This window comes from Pan paniscus, chromosome 16, assembly GCF_029289425.2.
Source record: "Pan paniscus chromosome 16, NHGRI_mPanPan1-v2.0_pri, whole genome shotgun sequence".
NCBI classification, from domain to species: domain Eukaryota; kingdom Metazoa; phylum Chordata; class Mammalia; order Primates; family Hominidae; genus Pan; species Pan paniscus.
The window spans coordinates 5,476,069-5,495,390 of NC_073265.2; the positions used below are offsets into that span (position 1 = coordinate 5,476,069).

Here is a 19,322-nt window from a genome sequence, read left to right on the forward strand (position 1 = left end):
AGGAGACGGCGTGAATAGCTCAGAGAATACCAGCAAAATCACTTTCAGAGGAGGCTGCTGAGAAAGCAGGGCCAGTTAACATACGACTCATTTCCTGCTGAGTAATCAATACGGAGTAGCACAGCGCTGATAAAAGGTGAAAAACATTAACAAAATTTAATAGAACTTCATAGATGAAGAACATTTACCAAAATAATATTGTCACAGAATAGGTGAAAATTATGAGCAAACGTCTGACCATGAACTAAACAAAAAGAACAACAACAACAAATGTAAGAAGGCAGTCATTCTAAAGCCGGGGTCCCCAGTCCTGGGGCCATGGACTGGTACTGGTTCGTGGCCTGTTAGGAACTGGGCTGCACAGCAGGAGGTGGGTGGCAGACAGGCTGGCAGCTGGGCGAGTATTACTGCCTGAGCCCCACCTCCTGTCAGGTCAGCCACAGCATTAGATTCTCATAGGAGCGCAAACTCTATTGTGAACTGCCCGTGTAAGGGATCTAGGTTGTGCGTTGCTTATGAGACTCTGACTAATGCCTGATGATCTGAGGTGGAACAGTTTCATCCTGAAATCATCTTCCGCTCCCCTGTGGAAAAATTGTCTTCCATGAGACCGGACCCTGGTGCCAAAAAGGTTGGGGACTGCTCCTCTAAGGAACACTTGGAGCAGAAATTCCAGAACTGCAGGAATATGGTAAGAAAACAGGAAGTGGTAAGATGTGAGGTGTCAGAATTCAGGAAAGAAGTAGAAGGGAAGAATAAAACCACGACATGGGAAAGAGCACAAAGGGCGAGTAAACACTGAAGAACACACAGGAACACAGAGTAGAAATGAGGAAATTAAAATGAAACCAAAGTCAAGAAAGAATTAGAAAGGATTAGAGAGAAGATGGGCACAGAAGATCTAATATAGGCAAAACTGAATTTCTCTCAAAGAAGAAAAACCAGACAACAGTTATTTAACGTTCTGTAAACAGAACACTTATTTCATGATACGCAAGAACATTTTCTTAAAACAAGCGAAGGTTGTTGAAAGAGGATATCACATGGTAGGGGAAATTGATCAAGAACTGTCAGCATCAAGGCATATAAATTATTGGCCTTAAAAGGTAATGGCAGAATCCTTTAGGCAGTCAGGCAAAACAATCAAACAAGTATATAAAAAGGTGAAAAAAATTAGGCTGGCAGCTCTGTGTGCCAGAAGAGAGTGGAGTGATTGCTGTAATCTCAAGGATAGTAAATATGAGCTAAAGATTTTATATCATATAGTAAATACATGCTAAAGATTTTATATCCAAACTGTCCTTCGGGTACATAAAAAGCCATATGTTCATTAGTAATAAATATAAAGAGCTGAAAGAGTCTTATACCGATGACCCTTTCAGCCAACTAGATCTTTATTCATCTCTCTGTTCATGTTCATGTTCATTCACCTCTCTGCTCATGTTCATGAGAGAAGTTATTTTCTTCTACCTCTAAGAAAGAGCAGGTGAGTTGTTTTTAGAATATTTCCACTAAACCTCTAAAAAGCAAATAATTAGAATGTTTTAAAAATGGTTCTAAATGTTTTAAAAAAGGTGATTTTTTTTTAGATAGAGTTTTGCTCTGTCGCCCAGGCTGGAGTGCAATGGTGCAATCTTCGCTCACTGCAACCTCCGCCTCCCGGGTTCAAGCAATTCTTCTGCCTCAGCTTCCCAAGTAGCTGGCATTACAGGTGTGCACCACCACGCCTGGCTAATTTTTGTATTTTTAGTAGAGACAGGGTTTCGCCATGTTGGCCAGGCTGGTCTCGAACTCCTGACCTCAGGTGATTGGAATTACAGGTGTGAGCCATCCCCCCAGCCTAAAAAAAGATGAGTATTCTCCATATTAGTCTTAAAGATAAAAAAAACCTAACAAAGATTAATACAAAACAGTCTACAGACCAGTTTCAGTTATGAATATGGATGCAAAAGTCCTAAATAAAGTATTTGCCAGTAATAGTCACCAGGACGTTAAAAAATAATTATTGACCAAGGGGAGGGGGGCATTTATTCCAGTATTCAGTATTCAGTGTTTTCACGTCAAAGGAAAGATTACAGGCTTGTCTTAATAGATGAGGCAGAAGCATTTAAGAAAATGAGTGTTCTGATACTCAGTAAAATAAGAATAGATAGAAGATAGATGCTTCCGTAACATGAAAAAATATATATGTATGTGTGTGTATATATTTCTGCCCAAAACTCAGTACAGTGATTAATGGAGAAGCACTATAAGCAGTTCCCTCTGAAGTCAAGAACAGACAACAAATGTCACTGTCAGCACTATTTTTAAATACTCTACTGCAGTACCAGCCAAGACAATCACATGAGAGAGAAATTAAAAAATTGGAAAGGAAGAAGTAAAACTAGCACTATTTACAGACATTATGATTGTACAACTACTTGAAAACCCAAGAGAACCCCAAAACTCTGCAAATAATAAAATAATTATTACTGAAGTTGTTGATCATAAAAATAATTTGTAGAAATCAGTGGCTTTCATGTAAATAAACCTATAGAGGATAAGATGAAGAGACCCACTTATGGTAGCAACAAAAAGGATAAAATATAAAATATAAGTTTGTCATATATGAGACCTATGTGAAGAAACCACTATTTCAAGGACACGAAGGCTTGAGCAAGTTAAAAAGCATGTTCTTGGGTAGGATGACTCAACTTCATCAAGATGTCAACTCTCAGTTAACTTATGTATCAACTGGGCGTGATGGCATGCACTTCTAGTCCCAGCTACTTGGGAGATTGAAGTGGGAGGATGGTTTGAGCCCTGGAATTCTAGGTTGTAGTGCGCTATGATTGTACCTATAAATAGCCACGGTACTCCAGTCTGGGCAACAGTGAGACCCTATCTCTAATAACAAACATAAATAAAGAAATAAACATATACGGCCGGGCGCAGTGGCTCATGCCTGTAATCCCAGCACTTTGGGAGGCCGAGGCAGGCGGATCACGAGGTCAGGAGATCGAGACCATCCTGGCTAACACGGTGAAACCCCGTCTCTACTAAAAATAAAAAAAATTAGCCGGGCGTGGTGGTGGGCGCCTGTAGTTCCAGCTACTCGGGAGGCTGAGACAGGGGAATGGTGTGAACCCGGGAGGCAGAGCTTGCAGTGAGCCGAGATCGTGCCACTGTACTCCGGCCTGGGCGACAGAGTGAGACTCTGTCTCAAAATAAATAAATAAATAAAAAGAAATAAACATATGCATTCAACATGCTTTTGATTAAAAAAAATCAGCTTTTCATTTGGAATTAGACAAGTTGATCCTAAAGTTCAAGTAGAAAAAGAAACAAGGTCAGCCAGGAAAACAATAAAAAGAGCAGTGAAGGGATACTAGTTCTACCAGATATTAAGGTATATAATACCATCTTTAATTAAAACACAGTGGTACTGGTACATGATTAGACAAAGACAGAATAGAAAATAGAAATAGATTCAAATACATGTGTGAATTTAGTGTAAAAGATCTTCAACCAACCAGAAGAGGTTGTGGACAACTGCCCAGCCATTTAGAAAATAAAAGTTATCTTTATACCAGAGTAAGTTCTGAGTGGACCAAACTTGAAATTTGTAAATGAAATATAAAGTATAAAATAGAATGGAGGAGAATTCCTTAATAAAGCTGGGATGGGCAGGATCTAATAACTCCTACTTAAAATCCAGAAGCCATTAAAAAAAAGAAAAGAATAAGTTTCTCATAGAAATATGATAAACAGAGTCAGGATGTGACAAATTGGGGATCCAATATTTGAAACTTATTCACAGGCAAAAGGCTAATTTCCTTTATTTAGAAAAGAACTCCTAGAAATGAACAAGAAGAAAACCCAATAGACAACTGAGGAAAAGACGCAAACAGAATTTTGCAGACATGGAAATACAAATAGCTCTTAAATAAATGAAAAGAAATGAATACCCTCATTCATTATAAAATACAAATCAAAATTAGTCTGAAGTAATATTTTTCAGATTGGCAAGAATCTGAAAGTTTGTTTAAAGTCTGTTCTGGGTCTTCCACATTCATTATTCTCTACGGTCAATCGCATGCCAAGGATTGTTGCCTCCAATGCATGCCTTTTTCTCAATTTTATTTTCTCCCATCAGAGTCATGCACAGATTGGCTCCCAAGTGAGCTATTATAATGGCCTCCTAGCATCTAAACTCTCCTTTTTTCCAGTTGATAGTTCTGCCAGAGTTGTCTTCTTAAAGCGGAGGTTAGACCGCATTTCTCTAAGTAAATTCCAATGACACCAAAACAGTGATTCTTAATAAGAATTACAAGTAGGGAAATACAGATGGGAGAGTTTGCTTAGTAAATAAGTTCATAAAATCTAGGTTAAACAAAGTTAAATGGGGTTTGCTTTTTGCTGTTGCTTTGTTAATGTGCATTTGAAATTTCTAAAGTGGCATTACATATCCATAATTTCCCTTATCTATTTGACAAAGGAATCTGGTTTGTTGAGAAGCATTTTTTCAGAACTGTGATAGGTCAACCTTTCAGAAATTCCTCATTATCAACAGTCAAATCCAGATGTATTTTCTTTGGCTCTCACAACAGGCTTAGAGGAATTTCTAGTCTGTTCTCCTGATGTTTCATTATGTGCATCTTTTGCTTAGGCCTGTTAAACCTACTCAATGTGTGTATCTTCTACTCCATGTCTTTATTCCTACTGTTGTCTTAACAGGAAATCCTTGCAACCCAATTCATAGTTTTTGTTCTTTGGAAAAATCCAAATCATGTATCATGAATACATATTTTTTCTCTATTGAGATTTGCCTGTTTTTATGTATCACAGCCAGAAGTAATCACTGCATAGTGTATTTCTGTAGAAAGATAGAAGAGTTCTATTTTAACACAATATTTCCTATATACCCAGCAAAGGTCTAGGTATTTATACATACTATTGTAGTTATTCATCTCATCAACGCAATGAAGAAATATTAATAAATCCATTATATATGCTAAAAGGTAGCGACACATATATGCTACATGTGCAGGTTTTCTCAGGTATTATTAGCTAGGGAAGCTGTGTTGTAACAATCTTCAAAAACTTCTTTCTATTGTTTACATGCTATTCCACATCATTTTGTTTTCATTTCTTTTGTAGTATCTAATGTATTCTACTAAAAAAAAAAGTAGAGTAGTTGGAAAACTTGTGAAAAAAACATATGTATTACATATATACCATTCTTCATGATTCTCAAAATTTTCATCATTATTAATGTTTTGTGTATATATATATATTGTGTGTGTATGTATGCATGTTAGATATATAATTTAAAAGAAAACAATAAGTTGGTGGCTTATGGCAAATTGTTCCTTAAGTCCTGCATTTGAAACATAGACACTGAGTGAATCAGCACATTTGATCATCTTTTAACTACAATAGATGATTATATATTAAAAATACATTAACCATCCAAATACATCTTTTTTCTTATGTATGTATGTATGTATGTATTTATTTATTTTTATTTTTTTGAGATGGAGTCTCTTTCTGTCGCCCAGGCTGGAGTGCAGTGGCGCGATCTCAGCTCACTGCAAGCTCCACCTCCCAGGTTCCCGCCATTCTCCTGCCTCAGCCTCCCGAATAGCTGGGACTACAAGCGCCCGCCACCACGCCTAGCTAATTTTTTTGTACTTTTAGTAGAGACAGGTTTTCACCACGTTAGCCAGGATGGTCTCGATCTCCTGACCTCGTGATCCGCCTGCCTTGGCCTTCCAAAGTGCTGGGATTACAGGCCTGAGCCTCGGCGCCCGGCCCAAATGCATCTTTAGGAAAATTATATTTAAGCTCTTCATGGAGGCATTAAAAAACCAAGCTGCATTAATAATAAATAATTATATCATTCATTAGTAAGGAGTAAATAGCTGTTTTCTATTTGAGAAGTATTAATTGGATTGTCCATCTGTATGCAGGAACATCTGTTTTCTGACATGCTTTAATCACCATTTGTTTTGTACTTGTACCATAATTACACTTGTTTGTAATATTGAACCGAGACAATGATTAAAATCAACTTATGAATACGATTCTTTTATGCTTTTGTATTTCATTAGAAAATGTGTAATTCTGGTATGACATTTATAAGTATATATAAAAGAAAGTATTTGATTAACAAAATGCCTCAACAGATTATGTCAGTAAAATGAGTGTTATATCATGCAGTCTATGTTACTATTTTGGCATTTTTAAGGAAAGTTTATTGCTTCACGGAAGCTTTTCTTTTAACTGACCATCTATGAATTTTCTGTACTCTTTATTTCATGGTGATCACATGGTCATAGAAGAGACATTTTTAGATCATCAGAAGTTGACAGTTTTCAGTGTAGTGTATGTGCTTAGTATAAGATGGAATTAAGTTTGTTGTATGGGTGATTGATGAATTTTTACTGAATCATGGATAACTGCTGTTCTATTAATGACATTTCATCAATCAACTCTTTTGGATATGGTTTATCACAAAATGTTGCTGATTTAGTGTTTGTGGATTAACTGAGGTGAAAGTGATACCTGGTAGAAGTTTCATTAATACAAATTTTCCTCTCTTAGGAGTAGGATGGATTATATTATTTGTCGAAATGCCTTTGCATGTAAGTTCTTAACTGTCAGCTTTCTTGTCCTGTGAATCATATCTTTTCTGTATTTGCTGAAATAGAGACTTAACATTGTTCAATGATTTGTCCATGTCATGGAAAATGTATGCCTCTAAATCTGCGTTCCTTCCTACAAATTACAAGTTCAAAATGACTTTTTTTAAGAAACAAAAAAAAAGATGGATTTCGGGTATTTTGTGGCAGGATAAGCTCCCTGTAGCCTATCTTACATGTTGATTACAACTAAAACTATGAAAAGTACAATAAGCAACTAACTGAGGAATCTGAAAAGTAAATAAAAGTAGAATTATGAGTGATAGGCAAAATCTGGAGAAGCACCCTGCAGTAGTGTGAGCTTCCATTGTTGTATTTCTTTCAATCAAAACCAAAACAAACAAACAAAACAAATACAAACCAGAAAAGAACACCACCAACAAGAAAGCACTCAAGGAAAATAGATATTGTGATAGAAACAGCAGAAATGTCGAGAAACAAAACCAGAAGGTTAGAATTATTAGAGAAAATAATATAAAAAGTAATTTTAAAGTATCTAAACAAAACTTTAAAAAGGAATTTAAAAAAATAAGCAAGGAGAAGACAATAAAAATAGGTTGATAATTCATTTGTTAGCATTTATCTATTTGGTATTTGTTGACCATTTTATTTTAAAAAAATTTGGCTCTATTTGATTTTGGTGTATTTCTTGTATATGTATTGTAAAATTTAGTATTTATTATTAAATATTTTATATTGTTAAATGATAATTTATTTTTATTGATAAGAAAGATGTGGTTTTCTGGTTGTTATTTTTGTAATTTTACCTGCATTTATATTTTTCTCCATTTATTTAGATAATACCTAATGGTTCCCCACAATGAGTGGCAATTAAATTAGACTCTATGCTATTTTCACTTTCTCAGCTTCTCCTGAACTATTTGATTTTTGTGGCAGGATATTTCTTAATATTTGCCTTTGTGCCACTTAATGTTTTCATACTATTATGGGCAAATTTTGAGATTTAAAATGAACCCATTACTCTCAGCTATTATAGACGAGGCAATCAGGGAGCTAATTCCTGCTTTCCCCTTTCTTTTACTCTCTCCTCCTAGTTGTTACAGTTGAATCATTTGTACATTATCAGAATCATCAGTAAAATATCTTTTTACATTTTCTACACCATGTATCCCTTAAATCTATATATGACGCATTGAATGCTTACCTCTTGCCTTACTGGTAGTATTTTACCTACTCAGAACTAGGTTGATTGAACTTTGTCCTGTGGTAAATCTCTTAATAAGAACTTTCTGTAAACAGTGTTCCCTGCAATTATGGGTGCTTATAACTGTACACTTTATAGCTGATAGATATCTTGCAAGGATAAGGATAACCATTTGCTTCTCCCTTCTCTTCTTTCTCAATATTTCCCCCCATTTTCTGGTGTTAACTTTTGCTGTGGAAAACTCTGATGCCAAAATGATTTTCTTTTTCTCTAAGTTGACTATTTTTGCTTAAGCCCCCACATAATGCTTTCTTAATCTTTAAAGTCCTAGTCCCATACACAGATATATCTTGGTGTTGAACATTCTAATAACATATATCAGCATATACTACACAGTAATGTAAATATATGTGCTTATGATGATCTATCTTGGCTTAATATAGGCAATAACTTTTTTCTAATTCTATCCTATGTTTTACAGTTTTTGGATTTTTGGACGGGGAGAGGACTTATTACATATTCTTCTCTCACTTACACCCTTTACGACCCTTACATTATTTGGGGTTCAGTCTCCCTTGTTCTCTTTACAATTTAGTTTTTTTTTTTTTTCCTACAATGATTTTGTTTTAAAATCCTATTTCTTTCATGGATTCTGCCAGTTGCTATTGCACTTTCTGGCTATCTCTTCCCCATGCTCTTGCATTTCACTTCATGGTCTCTTTATGTTTTATTACACCCTTAAAATTTATGTTGGAATGTATAAATGCTCATTCCTTTTTTCATCTGTTTTGTAGCAACATGTTTCTAGTTATTACAAGAGTTGATATATTCCTTTTTTATCTTTATTTTAGAATGTGCCCCAGTCTGCTAGCTCAAGGGCCCTCTCATCATTTGCTACAGTGACAGACTGTTGCCTCATTTTGGGGACATTATGGAGTCACCGCTCGTTCTCCATAAGAGCATAAATGATTACCAGGTAGTTGTTACTGTCTTCTCTCCTTGATACTCATACATAACTCATAGCACATATGGAAGCAACCTTCTAAATACCCATGTTTTATCTTTAAAATGTTCTTTGTGTGTAGCTGCCCATTTGTTTTGTGCTAACTGACTGCCCCTATTACCTTCAGTTGTAACAACCCATTTAAGGTAGAAACGAAGGACACTCATCTCCGTGTGTTTTCAGAATTTAAATGAAAAAATAAAAAGAGGCTGATGTCACTTCCCAGTTTAACGTAGGGGTTTTATTTATTTATGTACACTCAATCAAACTATGACTATTACAAATGGTTTTACTGCTACAATATAGTTAATTCATAGCTCAAAAATGAAGAGTGAAAGATTAAAAAAGGAAAGCAACAATTCTATAAAATCTACTTCAGAAAGCTACATACAGCAAAGCTCAATAAATAAATTATGAAAAAAAGAATAATATGGGATAAGTTTTATGGTTTAGGAGATACCTTCCTATAAGCCAAAAACCTAAAAAAAAAATGCTAAAGGTATAGCTTGCTATAGTACGTGGTAGGAGAAATTAACATGTATAAAATCAGTAACACTCACATTATGTGATAGTCTACAGCCAAAGAATAATAGAAAGCAAGTGAAATGCTTAGCATAGCTATTTAGTCTACTAAGTTAGGTTTGTGAAAATGGGAATGCCAAGTGCCTTAAGGCTTACGGCAGGTGCAAAAGCAAAACATCAGAGGTCAACCTAAGGATATTTTTAATATAAAATTAATGTACCTGCATTGTAAGCATTATTTTTTTTGTATGGTAGAAAGGAAAAAATTCTTGTGTTATTCTACTATAAATGTGTATTCTTTGCTCTACTGAATTTGCATGTCATTGTCAGCCTTTCACTTTGTCTTCAGCTAACAAGAACCTCTTGGGTTCATCCTTTGGAGAACCTGATATCATGGAAAATGGACTGAACTAGGAGAAGAGCCTTTGTTTAGGCCACATGCTGAGGTCTAGTGGCTTCAATTAAAAATATATAAATGTGGCCAGGCACAGTGGCTCACGCCTGTAACTCCAGCACTTTGGGATTCTGAGGCGGGCAGATCACGAGGTCAGGAGTTCAAGACCAGCCTAACCAATGTGATGAAATCCTGTCTCTACTAAAAATACAAAAATTAGCTAGGCATGGTGGCACGTGCCTGTAATCCCAGCTACTCAGGAGGCTGACGCAGGAGAATCACTTGAATCCTGGAGGCGGAAGCTGTAGTGAGCCAAGATCATGCCATTGCACTCTAGCCTGGGACGACAGAGCGAGACTCCGTCTCAAAAAAAAAAGTATATATATATGCTTAATCTCTAAGCTTTGGAAGGAACAGCCTATCTACAGAAAAATTTAAAACTTGGTCATGACAGGTACAGAGTTGGGCCCCATTAATTTTGTTGACGTTGGGGTCAGCAGATACTGTAAATTTTCACTATACCTCTCATATGATCTGCCGCCACACCATTCATACTCTTAACTTTATTTCTCCTCACACCAGTAAATTACTAAAACTGCCAAGTTTTTTTTTTCACAAATTAATATCTTTAGCATTCTCTTCCTTCAGCCTGCAATGAAATTCTCTACTCCCCTCCCTCCTCCTTCCTCCTTGACTCCCGCTAATGCACATTTGTGTTTTGGTTTCCACACCAAATGAGCTACCTTCAATAAGCATCCCACAACTCCACAGGGAACTTTTGTTTCTCTACCTTCTGTGCTGTCGAAGCGCTTGGCTCAGAATGAGAGATCTGTCTGCATTTCAGATCTACAAATTACTCATTGTGTGACCTTGGACATATCCCTAATATTTTTGAGCCTCAGTTTCTCAAAAATTAGAATAAAGATACCAAACTCCTGGGGTTTTGTGAGAGTAAAATGAGACGATGTGTGTAAGAGACTCAGTGCAGTGTCAGTATCTACCATGTGCTATGCACTCTGCGTTTTCTTTTTCTTTTTTTTTTTTTGAGACGGAGTCTCGCTCTGTCACCCAGGCTGGAGTGCAGTGGCGTGATCTAGGCTCATTGCAACCTCTGCCTCCTGGGTTCAAGAGATTCTCCTGTCTCAGCCTGCGAGTAGCTGGGACTACAGGCCCATGCCACCACACCTGGCTAATTTTTGTATTTTTAGTAAAGACAGCGTTTCACCATATTGGTCAGGCTGGTCTTGAACTCCTGACCTCAGGTGATCCACCCACCTCGGCATCCGAAAGTGCTGGGATTACAGGTGTGAGCCACCATGCCCGGGCCAACCCATAGCCTTTTGGTCTTCTCTCAGCCAAGGCATCCAGTGAAAATGCAATTTATTTTTCAGATTCCTCTGGAGAATTAAAAAGTCTCTTTTGCGGCTGGACACAGCAACTCACACCTGTAATCCCAGCACTTTGGGAGGCTGAGGCAGGCAGATCACAAGGTCAAGAGATCGAGACCATCCTGGCCATGGCCAACATGGTGAAACCCTGTCTACTAAAAATACAAAAATTAGCTGGGTGTGGTGGCACAGGCCTATTGTCCCAGCTACATGTGAGGCTGAGGCAGGAGAATTGCTTGAACCCAGGAGACGGAGGTTGCAGTGGGCCAAGATTGAGCCACTGCACTTACTCTGGTGAAAGACCAAGACTCCGTCTCAAAAAAAAAAAAAAGTCTCTTTTGCATCAAATTGCCATACTCTCTGCTCTTGGTCCTCTTTTCCATGTACTCATTCTTCAAGCATTTATTTTCTCATTGCCTGATCCAGATCATTGCAATGACCAAAAAATTTTTCGAATGCTATGATTTTTGTGATATTCTTTTAGCAAGTTAATCACGATCTTGCATTCTTGAGTGTGCAAGTGTGGAGGTAAGTCAGGATGCATCTTTAAGACAAAAAGATGGGTCACGGCAGTGCCACACCACTCACGGCCACACCAGGAGAGCTGAAGGGGCAGTCACCAACGAAGATGCCTGACCCAGAAGCTGGCTGCCAGGGAGCCAAGAGCCAGGTCACTCCACAGGTGGCCAATGCCCGGGGGTGGCCCTCCACCGCCCAAGCTGCCGCTGCCGCTGCTGCTGCTGCTTATTTTGAGACGGAGTCTGGCTCTGCCTCCCAGGCTGGAGTGCGGTAGCACGATCTCGGCTCACTGCAACCTCCGCCTCTGGGGTTCAAGCGATTCTCCTGCCTCAGCCTCCCGAGTAGCTGGGACCACAGGCACGTGCCACCTCACCTGGCTATTTTTATTTTTTGAATAGACAGGGTCTTGTTATGTTGCCCAGGCTGGTCTTGAACTCCCGGGCTCAAGCGATCCTCCCACTTCAGCCTCCCAAAGTGCCAAGACTACAGGTGTGAGCCACCACACCTGGCCAAGTTCTACTTTTCTAATATTTAAAATATGAAATAGGCCGGGCACGGTGGCTCACACCTGTAATCCCAGAACTTTGGGAGGCTGAGGCGGGCAGATCACCAGAGGTCAGGAGTTCGTGACCAGCCTGGCCAACATGATGAAACCCCGTCACTACTGAAAATACAAAAATTAGCCAGGTGTGGTAGCAGATGCCTGTAATCCCAGCTACTCGGAAGGCTGAGGCACCTAAACCCGGGAGGTGGAGGTTGTAGTGAGCCGCTACCATGCCACTGCACTCCAGTCTCGGCGACGCAATGAGACTCTGTCTCAAAAAACAAAAATAGATGATCTCAGTGATTTCTATTACATGAGGTCTGGAAGCACTCTGTACCTGATTGCTCCACGTTTAGTGGTGCTAAGTTCAAATAATTCAGGTGGTGAGAAACTGACTTCCGTAGGAGTGCGGGTGTGCCTGCGTGCCGCGGAAATCCCGCCTTCTGGCGCCTGCGGTTGCCCCCTGGCCTCAGCCGGTGGGCTCCCAAGTAGGAAGATAAACCGCATTGCAGGAAGCGGGAGAGTCCGGAGGAGCGGCGAAGCGCTCCTCTTCCCCATTGGCTGCGCCCACGGAGCCGCCTTGCGATTGGCCCTAAGCGCGGGTGGCGGGGGTCGGGAGAGGCGTCAGGATCCCTGGCGCCGCCTGAGCCAGCGGCTGCTAGGAGGCTGTGTCCGCAAGCCAGCGGGGCAAGGCGGCTGGGCCCTGCGCGCCAGGTCCCGGCCTGGGGCACCGGGGCTGCCAGCGTCGGAGGAGGTGCGGGCGCGGGGTTGGCGGGCGGCCGAACGGGGGCCTGCGCGGACCGCCCGCGGCGCAGCCTCGGGTCTGTCTCCATGTCTAAGTGGTGGTGGCTGTGGGTTTTTCTGCAGGCGATCCTTTTGAGTAATTTGTTTCACGCAGGCGCCCTGCTGTAGGGTAAAGCGGCAGATTCATGCTGCTGTCATTTGTCGTTCAAACTGTGGGCTTCTTGGCCGGGCGCGGTGGCTCAAGCCTGTAATCCCAGCACTTTGGGAGGCCGAGGCGGGCGGATCACGAGGTCAGGAGATCGAGATCATCCTGGCTAACACGGCGAAACCCTGTCTCTACTAAAAATACAAAAAATTAGCTGGGCGTGGTGGCGGGCGCCTGTAGTCCCAGCTACTCGGGAGGCTGAGGCAGGACAATGGTGTGAACCCGGGAGGTGGAGCTTGCAGTGAGCTGAGATTCCGCCACTGCACTCCAGCCTGGGTGACAGAGGGAGACTCCATCTCAAAACAAAAAACGATGGGCTTTCTGTCATGTGTGTGTGTACCTTTTGGATTTGAGGGCAGGGGGATGACATTGTGATCTGGCCTCCTGAGAAACCAGGCACACCCTGCCTACCTTGGAAGGAGGCTTTCCCTTCCCCACCTCCCTCTCCCTCCATCTGTTCCCTCTTTCCCTCTCTCCACTTCACTCCCGTCCCCCAGCTTTTCTCTCCCATCTTTTTGTTCTCTCTCTTTTTTTTTTTTTTCCTGCATTAAACCTTTCGGGAGTGTCTTTGTAAAATATTAAGAAGCGTTAGGTCTTCAACGTATGTGTTTACTTGCAGGCCTGAGACCTGGGAGGAAGCTGGAGAAAAGATGCCCTCTGAATCTTTCTGTTTGGCTGCCCAGGCTCGCCTCGACTCCAAATGGTTGAAAACAGATATACAGGTGGGGTTTGACATGTCTCTTTCTTGGTGTATTTCTGCTTCCATGTTTAAATTTCTCGTGTAAGGCTTTTTTTTAGGGTATGTAAGGGGAAGTCAGTTGTATCTTGCTATATTAGAGGAGCAGGTTTGTTTCCTGTAACTTAAAATGTAACAGTCTTTATGGCTGTTTTTGTAGATCGTGCAGGGCTGCCTTTTAATTAGTTTCTTGCAAGTGCACGAAACTTGAGATCTATTAATAGGGAAAATTTTTTTCTTAATTATTATTACTGGTTGAGAAATCTGCTACACTCCTAACCATATCATGGTGACTGTTGTTTGTTACTGATAGTTTTTGAGCTGTTGAGTTAACTGTGGAGGGGAAAATTGGAGAAGTAAGTTGCAGTAATTATGGCTGCTAGAAACTCACTCCTTTTATGAGGTCTTGTGTTTGTGTTTCTGGAGAGAAAAGAGTTCAGTTGAGCTGTTTGTTTTGTATTTGTAACCAATACAAGGACTAAGGACAATTGTGTTGACACTGAGGTCATAATGTTGGGATCTTAAGGGCCGAAGGTTCCAAACAAATGGTATGTATAGAGTTCTCTCTGACTTGAAATTTTCCCTTTCTGGACCTCCGGATGCTGAGGCTGGGAGTGTCCATATGACAGTGCCTTCCATGACAGGAGTCAGCAACCTTTTTTTTTTTTTTTTTTTTTTTTTAACACGTATCAGTAATTCATTCTGTGTATTTTGAAAAGTTTTAACCTCTTCTTCCTAGCCCTCCAGTATTTGTTAATAAATTAAAACGTTTCCCAAAGTGTTTTTTGTGAAACAATAATTCTAAAAGATGCTCTAAGAAAAGCTAAGTACATGGAAAAATCCAAAGTGTATATTTTATTTATTACATTTCATGAATTTTTGTTTCTGTTTTTTCCTCTTGAGAGGGAGTCTTGCTCTGTCTCTCAGGCTGGAGTGCAGTGGCATGATCTTGGCTCACTGCAACCTCCGCCTCCTGGGTTCAAGCAGTTCTCTGCCTTAGCCTCCAGAGTAGTTAGGATTACAGGTGCCCTCCACCACGGCCAGCTAATTTTTGTATTTTTAGTAGAGACAGAGTTTCACCATAGTGGCCAGGCTGGTCTTGAACTCCTGACCTCATGATCCACCCTCGGCCTCCCAAAGTGCTGGGATTACAGGTGTGAGCCACTGTGCCTGGACCACATTTGATGACCTTTTTTGTCCTTTGTTCTTTTAAAAATCATGGTTAGAAAGCAGAGCATAATTGTTCTTTATGTAGAACCCAACTGATTGGGGTTTTTAGGGAGACGTTTTGACATTCAGTAAATGTTTTTGTTTTCCATTATTAAGACTATGAATTTTTTATTTTACTTTCTGAGACAGGGTCTTGCTCTGTTGCCCAGGCTGGAGTGCAGTGGCGTGATCTTGGCTCACTGCAACCTCTGCCTCCTCGGTTCAAGCAGTTCTCCTGCCTCAGCCTCCCGAGTAGCTAGCATTACAGGTGCCCGCCACCACTACCCTCCACCTTTCAGGTTCAAGCGATCCTCTGCCTCAGCCTCCTGAGTAGCTGGGATTACAGGTGCACGCCAGCATGCCCGGCTAATTTTTGAATTTTTAGTAGAGATGAGGTTTCACCATGTTGGTCAGGCTGGTCTCGAATTCCTGACCTTGTGATCCACCCACCTCGGTCTCCCAAAGTGCTGGGATTACAGGTGTGAGCCACATTTTTAGTAGAGATGGGGTATCACTATGTTGGCCAGGCTGCTGTGGAACTCCTGACCTCAAGTGATCCCCTCACCTCGGCTTCCCAAAGTGCTAGGATTACAGATGTGAGCTACCACGCCTAGCCGTATTTTGTATTTTTAGTAGAGATGGGGTTTTGCTGTGTTGGCCAGGCTGGTCTTGATCTCCTGGGTGCAAGTGATCCTCCCACATTGGCCTCTCAAAGTGCTGGGATTACAGGCATGAGCCACCACACCTGGCCAATGGGAGGTCTCGCTTCCCTTCTCTGCAGCATTCCATAAGCAATGTGTTTGGGTAGTATGTGTTCGATTTTCTCTATGTATACTTTGAACCCTACAGTAGTGAAAGGAAGAGTAGACAACTTTGAAGTTGATGTGGTGTGGTCTTTGAGCTGGTGGTGCTAATTACTCTTGGTTGTTTTCGTGGCCTCCAGTGACTTCATCCTGCTTTTGCTGTTGTAAAGTGTTGTAATTTATGCTCCTGAGAATAACTCTTGAGGTGTACTTAGGGTTCTTGTCTGCTTCCTGGTGACTGTCGAAGCTTTTCTTCTTGAAGAAGGGAGATGAGCAGTGTTCCAGTGTACTGAGTTTAAAATTAAGAATGTTGCATTTTTTTAATGTGTAATATTTATAGCCAGCTGTAGGGTAGGGGTGGCCTACTTTCTCTAAAGGGCCAGATAGTAAATATTTTAAGGTCTCAATGGACCCTATGGTCTCTGTCATAGCCATGAGACCTTGCAGATTTAGTGCCAAAGTAGCCACAGACAATACCACGTCAGCGGGCAGGGGACGTTCATTCTGTAAAGTGTATTTATGGACACCAAAAGATGAAGTCCACAGAATGTTTGCAAGTCACAAAATACTGTTTTTCTTTTGATTGTTTTTCAGTTATTAAAAAATATAAAATACAGTGGCCAGGCGTGGTGGCTCACATCTGTAATCCCAGCACTTTTAGAGGCTGAGGCAGGCGGATCACCTGAGGTCAGGAGTTCGAGACCAGCCTGGCCAACATGGTGAAACCCCATCTCTACTAAAAACAAAAAATTAGCCGGGCATGGTGATGCACGCCTGTAATCCCAGCTCCTTGGAGGCTGAGGCAGGAGAATCACTTGAACCTGGGAGAATCGCTTGAGCCTGGGAGGCAGAGGTTGTGATGAGCCAAGACTGTCTCAAAAGAACAACAAAAATAAAATACTTTCTCTGCGTTCAGACCATATACAAAGAGGCTGTGGGCTGGGTTTGGCCCCTGGGCTGTGGTTAGTGACCCCAAACACACACACACATACACACACGTAGGGCAGAGTCTGGCATTTAGAGCCAGCACCTGTGTTCTCACCTGAGCTGTGTTCCTGGCTGGGTTCTGCTGTGTATTCTGTGACCCAAGATGTCTATCTACCTTGGTAAACTGGAGACAACAAAGCCTGCCTCCTTCAAGGTTGTTTGTAAAGATTTAAAAGGGTAATGTATTGTTGTTAGGCCAGATGCTTTGCATAGTACATGTTAGGTTATTTTCACTTTTTTTTTTTTTTGAGACAGAGTCCTACTCTGTTGTACAGGCTGGAGTCCAGTGGCGAGATTCCAGCTCACTGCAACCTCTGCCTCCCAGGTTCAAGCAATTCTCCTGCCTCAGCCTCTCGAGCTGCTGGGATTACAGGTAGCTGCCACCATGCCGGGCCAATTTTGATATTTTTAGTAGAGATCGGGTTTCACCATGTTGGCCAGGCCGGTCTCAAACTCCTGACCTCAAGTGATCCGCCCACCTCGGCCTCCCAGCGTGGTGGGATTACAGGCGTGAGCCACCACATCTGGCCCATTTTCACTTTCCATTAGCTGCTTTTTTCCCCCATTCATTTCCTACCTTTCTGTATATGATTTCTGAATTCAATGTATTTCATGTCTTAACCTTCTGAATTGTCTGTTCTCTCTTTTTCCATGTTGTTAAGGAAAATAAGAGGCTAAGTGAGACGTATTAAATTTGCATGTAGTTTCTCAGATCAGGATAAATGCTCACCTGTTGCAGAACGGGACTCGGCTCTTGCTTCACCCAGGATGCCTTTCCTAGTTCCTTCCTAGAGTGGGGCCGCACCCTGCTCCAGCCCTCCAGACCCAGCTCCCTGCTCTGACATGATTCCACCAGACTGTATTCCAGCTGTCCTCCCTGGACCTAGATATTTTCCTTCTTTTTTTTTTTTTCCTGAGATGAAGTCTCACTCGGTGGTCCAGGCTGGAGTGCAATGGTGTGATCTCGGCTCACTGCAACCTCCGCCTTCCAGGTTCAAGCCATTCTCCTGCCTCAGCCTCCCAAGTAGCTGGGATTACAGGCACGTGCCACCAAGCCTGGGTAATTTTTGTATTTTTAGTAGAGACAGGGTTTCACCATGTTGGCCAGGCTGGTGTCGAACTCCTGACCTTGTGATCCACCCGCCTCGGCCTCCCAAAGTGCTGGGATTGCAGGTGTGAGCCACCACACCCACCCAGCCAACATATTTTTATTAAAAAACTTATATGAAATTTATTTTATTGTGGTATGTAGTTCAGTAAATTTTGACCTCTATAGATTCATGTAACCCCCATCATCATCAGGATGGAGAATTTTCTTCACCCCAAAAGCTCCCTTGTGCTGCTCCTTTTTATCACGTGTTCCCTGGTCTCATACCCTGGCAACCACGGATCTGTTCTCCATCAGTATGGGGTATTCTTTTTGAGAATGTCATGTGAGTGGAACCATATTTTAAGTAACGTTTTGAAACCATCTTCATTTACTCCCAGTTATATGTTTGAGATTTATGTGCTGTTCTGTGTATTAATAGTTCTTTTTATTGCTGAATGGTATTTCATCATTTGGATGTACCACATGGTGTTTATCCATTCTGCCATTGTAGGACCTTGTGGTTGTTTCCATTTTTCTTTCGCAATTGTAATCCTGCTGTGAGCATTTCTCTACAGATTTTGTGTGAATATAGTTTCCATTTCCCTAGGATAAAGACCTAGTAGTGTGAAAGTTGGGTCATGTGCTGAACTGTTTTCCGAAGTGGCTGTTTTAGTTTGCATTCCCACTGGCAATCTGTCACGTTTCTGTTGCTCTGTGTCTTTGTTAGCACTTGGTGTTATCAGTGATTTTTAGTTGAGCCATTCTAACAAGTCTAGTGGGATCTCATTGTGGTTTTAATTTGCACTTCCGTAATGGCTAAGAATGCTGAATATCGTGTTCTTCTTTGCCACTCTTGTATCCTCTGTGAAGTTTCTGTTCAGATCTTTTGCACAGAAAAAGCTGTATCATGGAACCAGTAAAATAACCAAGGAGAGGTTGATTAAAGTTCTGTTTATAACCCTAGAAGATTCCTGCCCTAGGGATATGGGATGGCTGAACATAGGACACCGACACTGGACAGATGAAATAGCAGTTTATTAGTCACACATGCTCACAGCCCTGGGGTGGGGGACACTGCATGCCATTCAGTTAATGATGTGTGTTGTAACTTTTCGGGGAGGGACATTTGCAGAGACTAATGGTATGACATTCTGAAAAGCGGTGACAGATTAAAAAATTTTTTAATTCTGCAGATGATAGTGTCGAACCAAGTGGAACAAAGAAAGAAGATCTGAATGACAAAGAGAAAAAAGATGAAGACGAAACTCCTGCACCTGTATATAGGGCCAAGTCAATTCTGGAGACCTGGGTGTGGGTCAAGCAACCAGGT

At 41.1% G+C, this 19,322-nt stretch overlaps 1 protein-coding gene across 15 annotated transcripts in view; it reads left to right on the forward strand.

Moving 5' to 3' along the window:
* The window catches only part of LOC129394002 (programmed cell death 6-interacting protein-like), a 60,945-nt gene that overhangs the window by 14,616 nt on the left and 27,007 nt on the right, over positions 1 to 19,322 (forward strand). For 9 of the 15 annotated variants that reach the window (XR_010110027.1, XM_063596976.1, XM_063596973.1 and 6 more), the window contains exons 7-9: positions 13,787 to 13,889; positions 17,158 to 17,275; positions 19,186 to 19,320. Coding sequence is in view for 8 of the 15 variants with exons in the window: in XM_063596976.1 (XP_063453046.1) it covers positions 13,787 to 13,889; positions 17,158 to 17,275; positions 19,186 to 19,320 (356 nt within the window). In the remaining 7 variants the exon portion in view is untranslated. The remainder of the gene's footprint in view (positions 1 to 13,786; positions 13,890 to 17,157; positions 17,276 to 19,185; positions 19,321 to 19,322) is intronic. The other 6 variants (XR_010110030.1, XR_010110029.1, XR_010110028.1 and 3 more) reach the window with 1 other exon arrangement.